Genomic DNA, 17,378 nt, shown 5'->3' with positions numbered 1-17,378 from the left:
CGGCGTTTCCCCAAAAAGAGCGCTAGGAAGCGCTCTGGGGAAACGCCAGCTCCAGGCCGGGCGGGCGGCGCGAGGGCGGAGCGGCTGTGCTGCAGCTGCGCCCCTCGTGCGAATGGCGGCCTGGAGACGGTGTTTTTACCGTCTCCAGGCCGTCATTTTCTGCCCGTGCTGAAACGGCCTTAGTTACTAATGCTGATAGTTCCCCAAATATGTAACTCAAACATGTACAGGAAATAGCAATCCTTTCATTTCTTTGACAATATACATATGAGATGCTTTAAATATAAGGAGTAATTAATTATAAATGACATTAAGCATATTTCCTATTTGATGGCCCACAAAAAAGTAATGGTTGGCTGTGCTCAACTATTATATTGGGCCAAGAAAGCTAAGTGAAATATGATGAATTAATTAGAAAAAAGAAATGGCTCTTCAGTATTTTTGAAAGTCTTGAAGTCTTCACAGAAAATATACTACGGAAGCAGACAAGCTGTGGTTGTCTGGGTTAGACAATCAAAAAATATGTACAGGCATCTGATGAAAAGACTTTGCTTATGATAGTTAATAAGACATGGCATTATTCGGCATGGCACAATGAAGGAAGATCTTCGGAATTTTTTTAATAACAGGACTTTCTAAAGAAAATATGTCACATTCTGAGAGCTGTATCTCAAGGATTCTGCATGTGCCATTGCTACAAACAATGATAAACCAATTGGAAAGTAAAGCACAATGGGAGAACTGGAGTGACAAGCCTAGTTGTGCAAGCTTTATAAAGATCCATATCGTAACAGGAATCCATAATTCACTATATACATGGAATAGCTTCCAGTATGTTGCTATGTGCCAAAGTTCAAACAAGTTCTATCGCACAGTTGCTGCAGCTCCCACCAGTGAAAGTGAGTTGGAAGCAGTACTCAAATAAACCAACCTTGGCAGTTCAGGCTTCAGTTCTTCTTGTACTGGAACTTTATCTTCCATAGCAATGTTTTCCAATATTACAACAACAATATCATACAACAAAATGGGTACTATGGGCAACATGGTGTACATTTTATCCTCATGTCTCCAGGCAAAGAGATTCAAAGCCGAATTATGCAACGTTATTCTAAAACTCAGTTTTCCAGTTCCTTAATCCTATTATTTGGTGAGAAAATTTTTAATGTTTCAGATCTTGTGTTTTTACATTCATATTGCCTATTTGGGAAAAAAATTGAAGGACTGAGTTGTGTAACATGGGGTTCTACAAAACCCAAAGCTATGTTGGCTACTTATAACCATGTGTGTAACTTTCTATGAGAGCAAATCAGCAAAAGTTGCTCTCCTGCACTTTTCTTCTGCCAGCAGAAATGCTCTTCTTCTGGTGGAGCTAGAACCCTTTCCATGTCTACCTCTAGATTGGCTTATACTGCATTGATTATTCAATATTGCAACAATAGGTAGAACTGAGTATTCGTACAGCATGTTAGATCCGCAAAATGACATTGGGAAGGAGCTGGTTACTCTTGGAGACTGTTCTTTAAACCTCCCCACCCCCTCATAAATCCTGAAAGAGAGTTGCTCTTCTGAAAGATGTTATAAGGTTAGATTTTTCAACAAATATTCTAATAGGACAATTCTAATAGGCAAAAAAGGCAGAAAACCCAGGAAGTTCCTGTAATGTTAATACAACCACCCACATGGCAAAGATTGGACCTTTGATATGTTTTATGGTAGATAAAAGGAATCTGAAAGTGGTCTACTGAACTTTTTTTCAGCTGTCAACCATACACCTATCCGTAGATTTTAACCTTGCACTTAAGATCTGGTCTATGCTCAGTGAGCATTAGTAGCAGGGCTTGGATCACCAGCTGTTTTCTTGGTTTGTTGTTACAATCCCAAACCACAGTGGGATCTGTGATGAGCTAAGTTCTGTGGTCTTCACTTTTACTAAACAGCACTTTATATAGTGTATTAATGCTTGTAAAAGAAAAAAGAAAAGAAAGCAGAGGTCAACAGTCAATTCATTAACATAATTGTTTATTTTTGTTCCAACTTATTTGCCCTTGCTGATTCAACAATGAGACCCAAAGGTTCAGGGGTTTTCACTGACCAAGGTGATGCTCATTTGGAAACAGATCACTTATCTTGTGAAAATGTTCTCTCCAGTTTTCAGAGAAACACAAAGAGAGAGAGCGAGAGAGAGAGAGTGCATGTACACATGCCACAAACACAGACATCTTACTCTCAAGAGGGTAAAACATCCTGTTAACAAATAATTAGTAAAGACACCCAGGGCTGCAGAGAATTTCAAATATACACGGATACAAAACCTCTTAAACAGTATATTTTCTTCTCTGATTCTCCTTTCTGCTTGTAACCAAACTACAAATGATTTTACATGAGTTCTTTTTCTCACTCTTTCTCCTGCTCCCCTTGCCCTATGAAAACCACAGTAGGTTACAAAAGTCTGTATGTTTTTAAAACACTTAGCCTGCATCTGTTCGTACTCTTATCTCACAGTCTATGTCTGAACTGGTAATGTTGCACTATGGATGGAATGAGGTGGGTCAAACATGAATTCCTGATGGATGAAAAGCCTATTATGAATCCTTGCTACATACAAATGCCTGGTGCAATAATGTGCTTTGCGTTTTCATAGATAGGCTAAAACCAGAAGCAGGTTACAATCTATGCCGACACCAATTTTATTACGATGCAGAATGTCATCGTGTTTGGGTCACAGGCATGTGGAAGGGTTCTTGTCTCGGTGCTTATTTGACCAAACATTTATATCATTATTTTTGTTGTAAGTTTTCCCCAAAGATGCTTTTGTTTGTGAATAATAAAAATGATCCCCAAATCTTTGTTTCCCAATTTATCTTAGCACACCTTATTATAAGCAGAATAGCAAACAATGATTTTGTTGTCTTTAAACAAAAATAAAGGGAGGGGGAGAAGGTGGAAGGTTGTGAGCCTCATGGAGAACGTCTTTCTTTTTTCATGAGTAAATGACACTGAATGGCACGGATTCGATTCTTTGCTGGTGCAAACTCAGGCTGGAGTTTCAGTGTTGATTCATACCACCCCATGGCCTTCTCAAATTCTTCCTGCAGGGATCAAAGACAGAAAACAATCAGGGGCTGAAGAGACACAGGTTCCTAGCATAGTCTGCAGGTACAAGAAAAACGTATTGAGTTACTGCTGATTTAAGCTATTGGCTAAAACAATGAACTTCCTGAAATTTTATACATGTAAAAACAGTACAGACACTACACTTTGCTGTTCAGTATACTTTTTGCTCAGCTCTGATACTAGAAGTAATCTAGGTTGGTGAAAAAAGTGCTTAAAAGTAACAGAATAGAATGAAATAAGGTAGCTGGAACTCTTTTTAATGTAAAAACAAATAGATCCTCCTACCACTTTACAACTCAACACAGCAGAAGTGTGAACAGAACTACCCGGTTGACCATAACATCTAAGTTGGTCCTGAGTTTATATTAAATTATCCTGACACTCCAAGACATTAGTCTACTCCAATTGATTTCAGTGGGCTTATACTGGAATAACTCTGAATATGATTGATCTGTAAATCACGTAACTATATGTTAAACCTACACCGGTATGGATCAGTATGGACAAACTGTATGGGGAATCACCATAGAAAGGAAATGAAACATGGGGATTTGTTTTTCAGCCAGAGGTATAGTATGGCTGGCTTGGATGGCACTTGCAAGAGACAATACTTAGCCAGTATAATATGCAAAACGTTTGGAGAAAAGGTAGGCGATCTGTAAGAGTGTTAAAGACATTGAACTGTTTAACTTTTAAGGATTTACAAAACAAAGATTTTGTATTTATCTGCTATTAAGTATTTTGTTAGCATTTTCAAGGTGTCATTTTTTTGGGTGGCTTGTGCTTCACTGAAAGTTTGCTGAGGTAGGTAAACATTTTAATATTTCAAACTGTACCCCCCCTCCCAACATTTGGTTGTTTTGGCAATCAATAATGGCATCCAAAATCCTGTAAAATTATCTTGTGAGAACCTGGCTGTCAGTTTTCACTGCCAGTGCAAGCACTCAGAATACTAAGGTCTCAACCTCTCATTCTGCCTGGCAAACTGCTTTAAGTTCAGTACTCTAACCCAGGCCCCCTGCCCGCACTGGCTTCAGCTTCCTAAACCAGGTAGTGAGGGAGAAAGAGCAGGAACTGAGATGGGTGTAATCAGGTGCTCAAGGATGAGTACGGCCAGGGGAGGAGGAGAGGATGATGGAACCAGAGGGGGGGCAAGGAAAGTAGGGAGGTGGGATGGGCAGGAGTAGAAGCTGATGGGACCAGTGGAAATGCAGGAACAGGAATTGCTAGGATAGGGAGACAGCAGGAACTAGGGAGGAAGAATAGTAATAAACTGGTTGGCTCTTATGTGGAGGGTAAAGCCAGCACAACAGGGCTACCCACAGAATGGTAGTGACATGCGCAAGAAGTTATTCTACGATGTATATATATAAAGTGATGGATTCTGGCAAGAAGAGATTTGTGAAAAAAAATGAATACGCAAATGCAGAGAGCAAAAGAAATTGCATCATCAAAAGTCAAAGGATTTTCATTGGCATCTTTGCTTTTCCTTACTATTCTTATATTAAACAAAAGGATTGGAACCAACTGCCGTGTCGCATATGAACCTAGCTGTACACTCCCGTTATCTGAAGTTAGACTCATGGCAACCCAAGAAAGGGCCTTCTCGATTGTGACACCAAAAGTCTGGAACTCCCTTGCTAGGATTTGTTTGTCTCCTATCTATAACTTTTGCCAGTAGGTAAAGGCTCTTCTGTTTCATCTGGCATACCCCCAATGACAGATACTGGCCCTCTTTCTGGTGTTCTTTGTGTTTTAATTTTTTAATGTTTGTGGCCTTGTGGACCATGATTGGGAGGAAAGGCAACATAAAATATTATAATTTTTTTTAAAAACTTGCTAGCTTTCTGATGTCAGGGTGTTTTTCCCATTTCCCATATTAATTCATGAAGTTCATGAATTCCTAATGACTCCAAAGCTGCAGACTTTTCTGAACATAAGACTGGAGATTAGTTAGTTCTATCATCTTATTTGAACTATTATCCCGTTGTTATGATGTACTGCTCTGGTCCAAAGAAGTCCAAACAGTATGTCATAACAAGCAGTTTTTGTTACAACCTGCTGCAGAAAATCTCATTAGGAGGCAGATGGTAGAATCCACACTGTGCTCTGCAATTTGTCAGTGTTTGTCCTACTATTCCTGGTTTTTGCCTATCAAAGGTTGGGATCAGAATTTTTATATTGCTCTACAAAAGAAACTTACATTGCTCTTCTTTCTGGTCACTGTCCTAATCATATTACAGTTATGTGGATTTTGTATGACTGTATTGTTAAGTCTACAGATCATACAGTTTTGGAAATCAGATCTGCTTGCTTCGTGAAGTCAATTCTCAAGGGTTTTTCAGCAGATACATAAGAGTTTAGGACAGTGTAGTATATGATGTGAATACCTTATCCCACAACCCCAAAAGGAGAAAGCATGTATGCAACGTTTATATTAAATAAGATTCATATTGAAACATGAAAAGAGCAAAACTAAAATGACAGGCAACTAAGCTTGTCTGGTTATGCCTACTGATTTTTCTAGCTTATGTTGTCAAAAATATGAAGCCTATCTTACAAAGCAGCAAGTTGTGGTGAATATCCACAAGTACCTCTATACTGATGTTTCCTCGTGCAGCTAAGCTAGTACATGACTATAAGGCCATATTTTCCAGATTAGGTTTTTTTGTCTTTATTAATTTACCTTTACTTGTACTAATTGGATTGCTGCCCTGCTGACTTGAACACTTTGTCAAGAACTTCTGCCGATGTGGAACTTGAACAAAGTGTATTTATGTAACATTAAATGACTTCTGGATCCTTGCCAGCTGCATCTCTTGCATATTATGGAAACACATATGTACAAAATCTTTACATTGACTCAGTGTGGTGCAAGGGTATAAATGCTTGTAAATGAAATCTATAATACAGAATGATTACTGTCCTAGAATCAGCTGGCTGATGGAAACTATCAGTGGCAGAGAAAAAATCAAAAGGGAAGATTCTTTCTAGCCTTCACTGAACTGTTGTATCCCAACTCCACCTCCAGATGTGGATTCTTTCCTCATTCTTAAACTCTGCTCATCTGTAACTCTAGAGCTTCAGGGTGCTACAAAGAAAACTGAAAGAGACTGAGGCAGTTCTTTACTCACCATTGCTACGTAGACATTAGCCAATGTGAAATGATTGACAACAAAATGTGGGGCAATTTCTACTGCCATTGTTGCCACGATGATGGCATCATTCCAAAGCTTTGCATTGTTGAAGATATTTGCTAAGCTTATGAGTGGCACATCCTGAAGAATGAGAAGAAAAGTAGAATAGATCCAGTGGATAGACTATGTAGCTTTAGCCTGAACCAGGACTGTGAATGCCAAGACTATTGATTCTGGTTATGGGGGAAGGGTAAACTTTTCTTACAATATATTGCCAACAGACATGATTTAAGTTTTGATGACAAAAAAAATGTCATGTTTCAGTGTGAATTTTGTTCCAGTGTGATTACTGGTGTCTTCTTTAACAGACAGTATGTCCGCAGAAGAGCCTTTTCAAGTATTTACTCACACAAGACTAGTTTGTTTCCCTCAAGTATGCCATAAAAAAGAGGTCATCTTACATTTGCATGCAAGTTACAGCTATTTTTTGAATGTGTGTTCTATGACATTCAGGGCCATCTTCCTTTCGTTTAAAGAACAATACAAATGGCTTCATCAATTACAGTAGGATAATAAACATTCCGATATTTTGTTTAAATTACAAAATAGTTTAATACACTTGAGAGTTTGAGGTCAGCCTTTTATTCATGTATATATTTATCGCTCACTTTGCCTTTTGTTATTGGGGCATCATTCAAATGTAGGTGGTATACAGGCAAATGTATATCAAATGTAGGGTTGGATCCAGACTTCTATGAGCGAATTATCTCACATGGGGGGCAGGGGGAGTTGCCAGTGTTGTTGCCATGCTTTATGGAATGTCCCCTGTCTGTGAAGTTATGTCAAGGGCAGAAGAGGGCTGCTAGAAGATGCAGTGGTGAATTGTGTCAGTAGAAATGAATGGGGCTGGATCCAACCCACAGTTTAGAACACTCTTGAAACTGGATTCAGTAATTCAGTCATGTTAGAGGCAGTGGTGGGATTCAAATAATTTAACGACCGTTTCCGGTGGTGGGATTCAAATAATTTAACCACTGGTTAGAGGTGATCAGGAAGGGCAGAAAATAGTACATCCAACTACGTACAAACTGAAAGCAGGGAATTACAAATATAGCATGTGCGATGTGGGCAGTGTTACACACACCTTCATGTGATAGGGCGTATGATGCAAAGCTTGCCGGAGGCAGTCAATTGCTTTCTTCCCTTGACCTTTTACTCTCCAGTAGAGGGCTGCCATGCTGGAAAGGACCCAAGAGGTTTGGTTCTATTGTGGCATATAGGGAAAAAATTAATGTCAATAATCATCTACTCTTTGATCCATGTAATGGCCAATAATACTAAAATCTACAGTATATGCTAAAAAGAACAAGAGCTAATGAACATCAAAATAAATCACATCAATTAAGAAACTGTGAACAGTTTTTAATGAAACAAACTGTATACCCCAAAGTTTCTTTGAAGAAGCACTTCCTCTGCCTGGCTTTTAAAATGATCGAAGATAGCGCAAGAACACAGAACTTCTTAGGTGCTGGACAGTCTCAGGAAAACTGCTAAGAAGACACGGTCCCATGTAACTGTCCACAACACTTTAGATAGTGTTGGAAACATACAACAGGGCTTTCAAGCAAGCACAGTAGCGGAATCATCTGAGTTAAACTGGAACGAGGTAATTTCTTCCAAGATCTTATTATGTTACTTCTTCTAAAAAGATAATGTTGAAGAAGAGGATGCAGTAGTTAGAGTGTCAGACTAGGATTTAGGAGAGCCAGGTTAGAAGACCTGCTCTGCCATGGAAGCTTAATAGTGATTCTTATTTATTGTTATTTATTTATTTTATTAAATTTCTACACCGTCCCTCCTATTTTGGGCTTTATGAAAATAAAATGGAGTAGGGGAGAGTGATTACATCATCTGCGTAGTGTTAAAGGAGGGCAGGGTATAAATAACAGGGTATAAATAAGATTGTTTTAACATTAGGGAACTGAAAATTTGGGAAGTTAAGTTTACAGTTCCCTAATGTAGACCGCTGTTGTTATCATTATAAGTATCTGTGAGGTTCCTCTGACCAGAGTTTCCATGGTCAGACAAAGTGGGTTGGATCTTGAAATCCAATCCACTAGCAGAGCAGTCATAAGACTCAATTTTGTATATATCACTTAGTCAAAGATATGTTTTGCTCGGCACAGCAACGCTGCCACTCTGTGGTGAAGTACAGCAGTTATTAAAAAACTTTTAAGAGATCCATTGCCAATAAGGAGTCTTGAAAGATTAGGGTAGGCTAAGTCAGGGAGACAGAGTGAAGGCAGGATGGTCACCAGTCTGATTATTCTTCAAGAAAGGCTAACAGGGATCTACAACCTCAGAAAAGAAGCATGGGACCTTAAGAGATATCCAAGATCTTGGTACACCAGCAAAGTAAATGATACATGATTGTATAGGTGGTGCTGGCAACATCTATTCTGATACAGAATATGGCTGGACAATTTCCCTCTCCCCCGGTAAATAATTTTTGTGGTAATTCTGGGTGCTACTTTCAGATGTATTCACATCCTCTTACTAAACAAAATACAGACTCCCTTACCTCCACAAGAGTCTATCACATACCATGCAGCTGTGGACAAATATCCATAGGGACTACAAAATGAAGCATTCTGATAAGAACTGAAGAACATGAAAAAATCAGAATGCCAAACATGCTCTAATCCAAGCCGGACATAGGATATTATTTAAAGACACAGAAATTCTGACAGCTACTATTTCAAACTACACAGTGGAGCAATGGAAATCCACAAACACTGGGACAGTTTCAACAAAAAAGAAGAAAGTCTGAAAATCAACAAAACCTGGCTGCTGGTACTAAAAAACACCAAACAAAAAAAAACAGAAATTCAAATGCTACTGAGAATGAACTCCACCAGGACACACCTGGACACATGCAAATGTGTCTCCCCCCCACCTGTGAGGTGGACAAAACATACATTCCACCACACAACCATTCCCTACTGTGCACAGAGAGAAACAAATCTTACTGTGACATGCCTCTGAAGATGAAAGCCAGAGGTGCAGCCAAAATGGTAGGAGCAAAAATTATCAGACCATGGCCACACAGTGCAGAAAACCCACAACAGCCAAACTGCCACCACTATCTCACCTCATATATAATAGCAGGATATATCTCCTGACCAAGAATACTAGTGTGTACCTGGCAGACTGCCAGTAGAATGCAACAGAAATTCTGTTTGAACTCTGGGAGATTATTCTTGGGATCATGGGGCATTGGTAGACAAGCAACTGTGTAAGTTGGCAAGCTATGCTGAAGAGAAGAAAAGAAGCAGCTGGCTGTTCATTTAGGTCCTGCAGTCTGAGGAATAATATCTTGGTGGTTGGTGGTTAAAGATACTGTGGGGTGGAGGGACAGTGATGTCAGTACAATCAGCATTAAGGAGGAACTTTTGCAGATAAAGTCTTATTGGTCTGTCATGACCCCTTCATCAATGTTAATAGAGTAAGTGAACTGGAGGCCCCTTAGCCATCTTCAGGTCCTAGGTTGGACCATTTCAACCAACTCTCTTGGGCCTATGTCGATAGAATCCTGCTTGCTGTGAAGCCCTCCACTTGCCTCTGAGATCTGCGCCCATCATGGCTGGTTAAGGACAATGGTAATTGGGTGTGAAGCCCTCTAGTGAACATTATCAATCTGTCCCTGAGTTCAAGGGTCTTTACAGAGAGGTTGAAGGAGGTAGTGGTGAGACTGCTATCTTTGGATCCTTGTGATCCATTTACCTACCACCCAGTTTCGAATCTTTCGTTCTCGGGCAAGGTGGTCGAGTGAGTGGAAGCGAAACAGATCTAGGTTTACCTTGAGGATACCTTGGTTCTGGATCTGTCCCAATCTGGCTTCCAACCTGGTCATGGGATGGAGACTGTGCTGATTGCCCTCACATAGGATCTCTGGAGGCAGCTGGGCGAAGGCGGATCAGTGCTGCTGCTATTGCTAAATCTTGTGTTCAATGTGGTTCAATGTGGTTGATCATGAACTTTTGACCCACCACCTCACTATTTTTGGAGTACATAGGACAAGCTTGTAGTGGCTGGTCTCATTTCTCCAGGATAAGGAACAGAGGATAGAGCTGGAGGAGAGGGTTTAGCCTTAGCAATTGTGGGCGTGTTAATTCCTTTAACATCTGCATGTGACACCTGGCCCAGTTTGTCAAGAGTTTTGGGCTATGTTGTAATCAATATGCTGTTGATATCCAGCATTATCTGTTGAGAGAGGGCAGGCCGGACACCAGGTGCCTGGGGGCCATGGTGCAATGTTTGAAACAGCATTGGTTGAAAATTAATCAATCGAAGACAGAGGTCCTGTACCTGGGCAGGGGAAATCCCAGTTGGGATCCCAGTTCCTGAATTTAGAATGGGGTGGAACAGATACCTACACCTACTTTCAAAAACCTGGGTGTGATTCTGGATGCCTCTCTTTCTATGGAGATCTAGGTCACCAATACAGACAGAGTGGCAATTTTCCATCTCTGCTAGGCTAAACAGCCGGTACCCTACCTGCCTTGCACTGACCCAACTACTGTGATCCATGTGACTACTGTATCCAGGGTCTCTCTATCCAGGGCTTGCCGTGAGGTTGCTCCAGAAACTTCAGCTGGTCGAGAACGTGAAAACCTTTAAGATTACATATTCAGCCTGTATGTCACCAGCTGCAGTGGATACCAGTTGAATACTGGATCAAGGTTTTGGTGTTAACATTTAAAGTCCTAAATAGTTTGGGACCATTGTACATGTGGGACCATCTCTCTCAATATAACCCCTAAGGTCATGGTGGCGAACCTATGGCACTCCAGATGTTCATGGACTACAATTCCCATCAGCCCCTGCCAGCATGGCCAACTGTAGTCCATTAACATCTGGAGTGCCATAGGTTCGCCACCATGGCCCTAAGGGCATTGCGCTCTATTGCAAGTCATCTACTGCTGACCCTTTATCCTAGAAGTGTCTGACTTCCCTCAACCAGAGCCAGATCTTTCTCGGCTCTGGCCCCAGCTTGGCGAAACTATCACTTGAGATTCGGGTCCTGTGAGATTTCGTTGAATTCTGCAGGGCGTGTAGGATGGAGATATTCTACTGGATCTATGGTTGAGGCAGCAACAGTTGCATCATTGCCAGCCTTCACACCCTTCTATACTTTTCTTGTCACATTGTTATTAGTATTATGTGATTTAGTTGAATTGGATGGAATTGATGCTGTTTAAATTCTTCTTTTTAGACTGTTCAACCCAGAAAATTGAACTGTTGGGATTTAACTGATGAACAGATGTATATTTTTGTGGGGTGTTTTACAACTTAAGCCACCCTGAGCTGTCTTTGGATGGGATATGAATTCAATAAAAAAATAAAACTTATCTGGCTACAAGCCCCTACAACATCCTTGTACTGGATTTGAATAGTAAAGATCAAATCACAGGCATTTTCAACAACGCTGACATTACTGATCTAATTACCTCTGGAATTATTCCAAAGGCTGAATGCAGCATCTTTTAACAATCGTGAAACATTCTCAGGCCTTTTGGGGTGAGGCATGAATTCCAGATACCTTAATTAGTAAAGTACTTTACTAGATATATTTTACTTCACACCTGCAACACACAGTGATAAACTTGTATCAAGACCAAATCTTTGGAGAGATTTCTAAATAAAATGACAGCACTGAAGATATTTGCAGGATATTGAACTGGCTGAGTACTGATGTTATTAGGAAAGGGATAAATTGGAACAAATTTCAGCCCCCTTTGTCTAGCTGCTGGGGGGGAATGCACACACGGGTAATGTCCCTTCTTGTTAAGGACCTGCGTTAGCAGCCATGGTTGAACCGGAAGTCCTCGCAACCACATTTATTAAGAGACTGGAGCAAGGCTAAGAAATGTGGAGCTTTTCAGTGTAAAGAAACCTCCCCCGCTAACTGGGGTATGACAGAGATTTACAGGATTCTACACAGTAAGGAGAAAATGAACAGAGAACATCTTTTGCACTGCCTTCACCATACTAGAACTCTTGAGTTGACAGTCAATAATAGAAGCTAATTATTTATTCTTGCTGCTCGATGTAGGGATGATGCAGTTAGATTCCTAGAATATCACAATGTTTTAAAAGTACAACTCAGTGTACTGAAGGCATTTATGGATTACAACACTTGCTGAAGGCAGTTTTACACATTAACTTTACAGTGTGCAAAAAGCTGAAAGCACTTGGGAGATTATCTGCAGCAGCATGGCCATGCCAGCCAGGGGTCCAGCGGTTGAGCAAAGATGCCTCCTTGCATGATGAAGAAGTGGGGCCTCATAGTACACAGTGTGTCAGCAGTGGGAAGTCATTGAATGGAAAAAGTTTATGATGAGTGTCTCGTGGAGTATATATTTGTTTATTTAAAACATCCATATGCTAGTTCTTCAGAAGCTTGCTCAAGATTATTAATAAAATCATACAAGAGAAAATCATACAAGCATAAATCAAATAACTAAAAACCTAACTAATAAAAATCAGAGCATAAAACATCCAGCAGCCTAAAGGATCATCATAGAAGTCCTCAGGCCAGAAGCAGTTTGTAAAAAACAACATTAAAAGATCAAACCCTTAGTTAAAAGTCTGGGCAAAGAGAAATGCTTGGGCCTTGTGCTTAAAAGAACACAGGGTAGATGCCAGGTGAGATTTATGAATGAAGATACACTAGAAGATTCCTGTGGATTGCTTCAGAAAAGTCCAACTTGCTCTGCAACTGGTTTTGAGACATTACAGATGAAAGAGCAGGTTTCTCTCCAGTTAAAATCAGAACAATAACATCTTGAATTTCCCTCCATTCTGTGTACTGACCTTTTCTAGAACCTTGGCTATTCGAGTACCAACTTGTTCTAAAGATTGTGGTGGATAATGGTCTTTTCCAAGATTCTGTAACACCTAAAATAAGAAAAGGAAACCCCTCAGAAAAAATTACAACCAAATTAACTCAGTGCTTTAATAATTTGCACCTGCCTTTTCGATTGTGCTGGTCTTCCAGTACGAGCTCATGCATTCATCAGCTAACTCTCCTGTACATTTGACGATAATGCTGTATTGCATACAACAATCCTATACACTGTGCAATGTACCAGCCTCGTACAAAATCTGGCAACATGTTACAGCTCGTATTTCATCTACAAAATGGCAGATTGATACTCCTCATGGTTACCCAGGACCACACCAGGATGGGAACTTCAGGAATCAACCCCCTGACAAAGTTTAGGTTTCTTCCTTTGGCCCCTAACATGGCTCTGTCTCCTGCTCAGTGAAGTCTTATTCAGCTGTCATTTCTTACCTCCAAACAATTTTGCAGACACTTATATAGGACAATAGAAACAAGTTAGGAAAATATTGTAAGTATTTATATAATATATTATGATCTTCAAGCTCACAACATCTGAAATGATATTCTTATTTTATTAAATTTCTATACCGCTTCTCCCCTGTTGGCCCTATCTAGAGATTCCCCCTCTCCCTGCTGCTTAACAATACATATACAGGTTAGTAGTAAGTTTTGCTACCTTGTCCCTGGAGAGCCACTGATGGTGAAACTAGCCCAGTGAATGAAGCAATGAACCATACAGCAAAGAAGTAGGAGAAGGAAACTACTTTCTACTGAGTTTGGGAAGTGGTAAAAAGGCAGTCTGATATCTACAATAATTATAGGTGTGTCTGTTTTGATAAGATACTTTTACATTGTTTGTGTGTGTGTGGAGAGAAGAGGTGATAGTGTAACAAGGCTCATTCATTCAGAACTTCTGATCCTCTCATCCCTAAGCAGCTTCTTCTACTTTTCATGGGCATGCGGTTTCCCATGCCACATGAGTGACAAGCACACCATTGGCACTAAAATAAATATAGAATAAATAATGGGGATGTTATTTGTAGTACCTTCTTATTCATCAAATTAGCAATAAGGCCCATTGTGTGAAAAAATATAATGGACTCTAGAAATGTAATCCTCCCAGGGCAAGAGACATGGACGGGGCATAACTACAGGAAATGGCGCCCAGCATAAACTCTCAAAGTGTGCCCCCGAAACACCCCAGTTTTGCCATGGAGGTGCAGCAGGGTGCATGTGAAGAAGGGAGAGTTCTCCCCATCTTTATAGGCACCTCCCTCTTGTTTGCAAAGCTGGCACCCTCTGGACTACATCTACAGTCCTTCATTTTTTCTGGTTTGTCATTGGGAACATGCTTCTCAAATCAATAGGTTATTTATGTTTTCATGCTATTTATAATTGGTTTTAAATTGTAAATTTTTATTATGTATATTGTGCACCACCCAGAGCCTTTCGGAGGTGGGTAGTATACTAAATCGAATAAATAAATAAATGAATTCTACAGTAAGAATTGAGCAGCTGAAGCAGGAACTGGGAGGGTATGTCTTGCTCTTATTGGCTCAACCATATGCCTTAATCCAGTAGGAAGTGATTTAACAACATTATTTCATAGGTACCGCTGTCCTATCAGTGATGTTTAGTTAATCGTTACTAGCCAAAGGCAGGATTTCATAGAGGGAAGAATGCATACATGACAGTACAAGTACCTCTTTCAACTGACTCTCTCCGGTGTAATGAAGGCTAGCCCGATTGGCAACGCCCTGAAGGTGATCCAAGGTATGCATGCTGGTAGGTAGGTTTGCATTGCAGACAGGTTCCATGGCTGGCTCCTGAAGCTGAGTGGCAAAATCTATGTGATCTGTAATACTACAGATGGAAGAAAGGATAAATCAGAAATTAAGAGAAGGAGGCTGAGGGACAGAAATGCAAATGCAACAACAGAATTTCTACTAGACATTTAATTTCTGTACTCTTAGGGATGGATTCAAGACGTCTTTAACTGATATGCATCTTAAGACCCTGGTCTGAAAGGTACATCTGTTCTGCATTAGCACTAGGGAATAGTGGCCAGGTTGTTTTTCTGACACTCCATTTGTTTTTTAGCCCTTGACTCCGTGCTGAAAGCAAAGCAGTTGATTGGTATGCTTCTGAAAAATTGGGGCATAATGGAGGAATTTCAGAGGATGGGGAGGTGTCAAATGGAATTCTTGTAGATTAATAGTCACATATTCGTACGTGCACACGCGCAAAAGAGATCCTCCTCACTCTACTGCAAGCACTACTCTGCTGACTGAAGAGGTAGGAGGGGCACTTTCACCCTCCCCCCAAGGTAGCTCTCCCTGATCTGTGTGGTTCTTCGTGTGTGCAGATCCCACAACCTTAGTAACCAACTTTTGTGGCATTGGAAGGGACAGCTGGGGAGAGAGGAATGTGGCAAAGATTCACATCCAATAGCAACTTCTGCTGATGGATCCCTGCAATATCCTTATTTCTTTTGCAACATACTGTTATAGGACAGCCTACAGGAACAGCTCATGATCACTGCTAACATCCCTTGCATCATCCAGAAATAATCACTGAATACAAAAGCAACAGGCAGCTTTTCAATGTGTGAATTACTAATAGCAAGTTACCAAATCCAAGTGACAGTCAGTCAGTCTTACAGCATCAGGTTACACTGTTCACAGTGGGGTGGTGATATGTAAAGGCAACTGCTGTTGCTGAATTTTATGAGATTAGCAGACTACAAAGAAAGAAAATTCTATAGCCTATAGATTCCAATTGGGAAAAATGTTTGTTGCTCACTGATAGTTATATCACAAATTGGTTCAGATGCCTAATCTTACTTTTAGCTGCAGAAATAGCAACCAGAATCTCAGGCCATTTGGGAACACAAACCCTTGAAGTAAGACTATGAGCTGTGGGGCATGAAATTTGGAAACCATCTTGGGTAGGAGGTATAGACTGTCCCATAGAGTTTTGTGAAGGGAGGGTCATGACGAAGAGCCCACAAATTGCTAACTTTGCACAACCAGAAAAAAAAAGGGGGGATGCATACATAACAGGTCTCTGCCAATTGAACTGGAAAGTGTCTCCTATAGAGGGGGCATATTAACTTTGTTTTAGTGAAAATACTCACTCAATATTTTTAGCAGAAACGGCTAGCCAGGTGCTGGTGACTGTAGTAAGCTCTACCCTCCGGAGTTTTATGCATTCATCAGGACTTGGCCAACCTAGGCTACGGTAGTCTCTCCGCTTTCCTGGAAAGGAGTACAAAAGAAAAGAAAAAAAAAGGGACAGTAAACATAACAGTTTCCTCAGTTGATTTTCCTATACAATTTTAATTTTTCAATGGCACGTATCATATTTAATGCTAGTGGAGTGGACTGCTTCTCATGGGATCAAAGTTTCCTACCTCTGATCCCCAGCTGCAGCTTTCTTCTGTGCCTTCTGAAAGCAAATCTTTGATCAATGGATCCTCAACAGCTATGCAGAGACAAAGAGGGGATCTGTAATTAAGGTTGCCAGCTGCCTGGAGAAAAAAATTTCCTGTCCCTTTAATAGGTAAATATTATTTAACTCCATGCCATGAAATGCTTCCACTGCTCATTTCCACAAACTAAGCCTCTATTAACGGGTCAGGGCATTTATTCTCTAAGGCTGTTGGCAAGGGAAGTGGAGAATTTGCTGAAATCACCATCGTTCCTTTCCCGCTTGTGGAAGTAATGGTTGCTAACTCCAGAAAGACAATCTTCCCACTGATGGGTCCCTGGTAGAAAGTCCATTCCACCCATTTAAATTGTAAGGACTAGCGGCACAACCAGAAGCTTAAAAAGTTATCGGCTTCCATTCCATTAGCTGAAGCAAAGTTCCAAATTCTTGATCAATTCTTGAACAATGTAAGGGCTGAAATAGTCACAACTGTAGCTGGCTACCACCCCCATCAAACTGCTTTTGTAAGTGGTATGAACAAGGTAGAGTTCTGACACAAGACTTATGGAAAGATTCAGTGGTTACTTCTATCAGTAGAAAAATCATAAGATGCATTTTAATAGTTTGCAATTCATTGCTACCTTCAGACTTCAGTTTCCCCTTAGTTAGCTTCAGTTTCCCCTTAGTTAGCATGGGTTTAGTTCATTGTAAAGTCTTCTAAGGGAGGGAATTTTAGTTGGCCCTTGTCCCTTTAAGACATTTCCCAAGAGGCAGTCTTCCTTTTTTACCCA

The 17,378-nt window shown here is 40.4% G+C and overlaps 1 protein-coding gene across 2 annotated transcripts in view; it reads right to left on the bottom strand.

Moving 5' to 3' along the window:
• Window positions 1-2,002: 2,002 nt before the first annotated feature.
• TTC17 (tetratricopeptide repeat domain 17) overlaps window positions 2,003-17,378 on the bottom strand; it is a 58,857-nt gene continuing 43,481 nt past the window's right edge. The window contains exons 20-25 of one of the 2 annotated variants that reach the window (XM_048485187.1): window positions 16,295-16,415; window positions 14,862-15,021; window positions 13,128-13,211; window positions 7,396-7,515; window positions 6,249-6,392; window positions 2,003-3,089 (exon numbers count right to left, since the gene is read on the bottom strand). In XM_048485187.1, coding sequence (XP_048341144.1) covers window positions 2,958-3,089; window positions 6,249-6,392; window positions 7,396-7,515; window positions 13,128-13,211; window positions 14,862-15,021; window positions 16,295-16,415 — 761 coding nt within the window. In that variant the 3' untranslated portion in view covers window positions 2,003-2,957. The remainder of the gene's footprint in view (window positions 3,090-6,248; window positions 6,393-7,395; window positions 7,516-13,127; window positions 13,212-14,861; window positions 15,022-16,294; window positions 16,416-17,378) is intronic. The other variant, XM_048485188.1, reaches the window with a different exon arrangement.

The sequence above is a fragment of the Sphaerodactylus townsendi genome, linkage group LG02 (assembly GCF_021028975.2).
Source record: "Sphaerodactylus townsendi isolate TG3544 linkage group LG02, MPM_Stown_v2.3, whole genome shotgun sequence".
NCBI classification, from domain to species: domain Eukaryota; kingdom Metazoa; phylum Chordata; class Lepidosauria; order Squamata; family Sphaerodactylidae; genus Sphaerodactylus; species Sphaerodactylus townsendi.
This window is presented reverse-complemented; position numbering and strand designations above follow the sequence as displayed.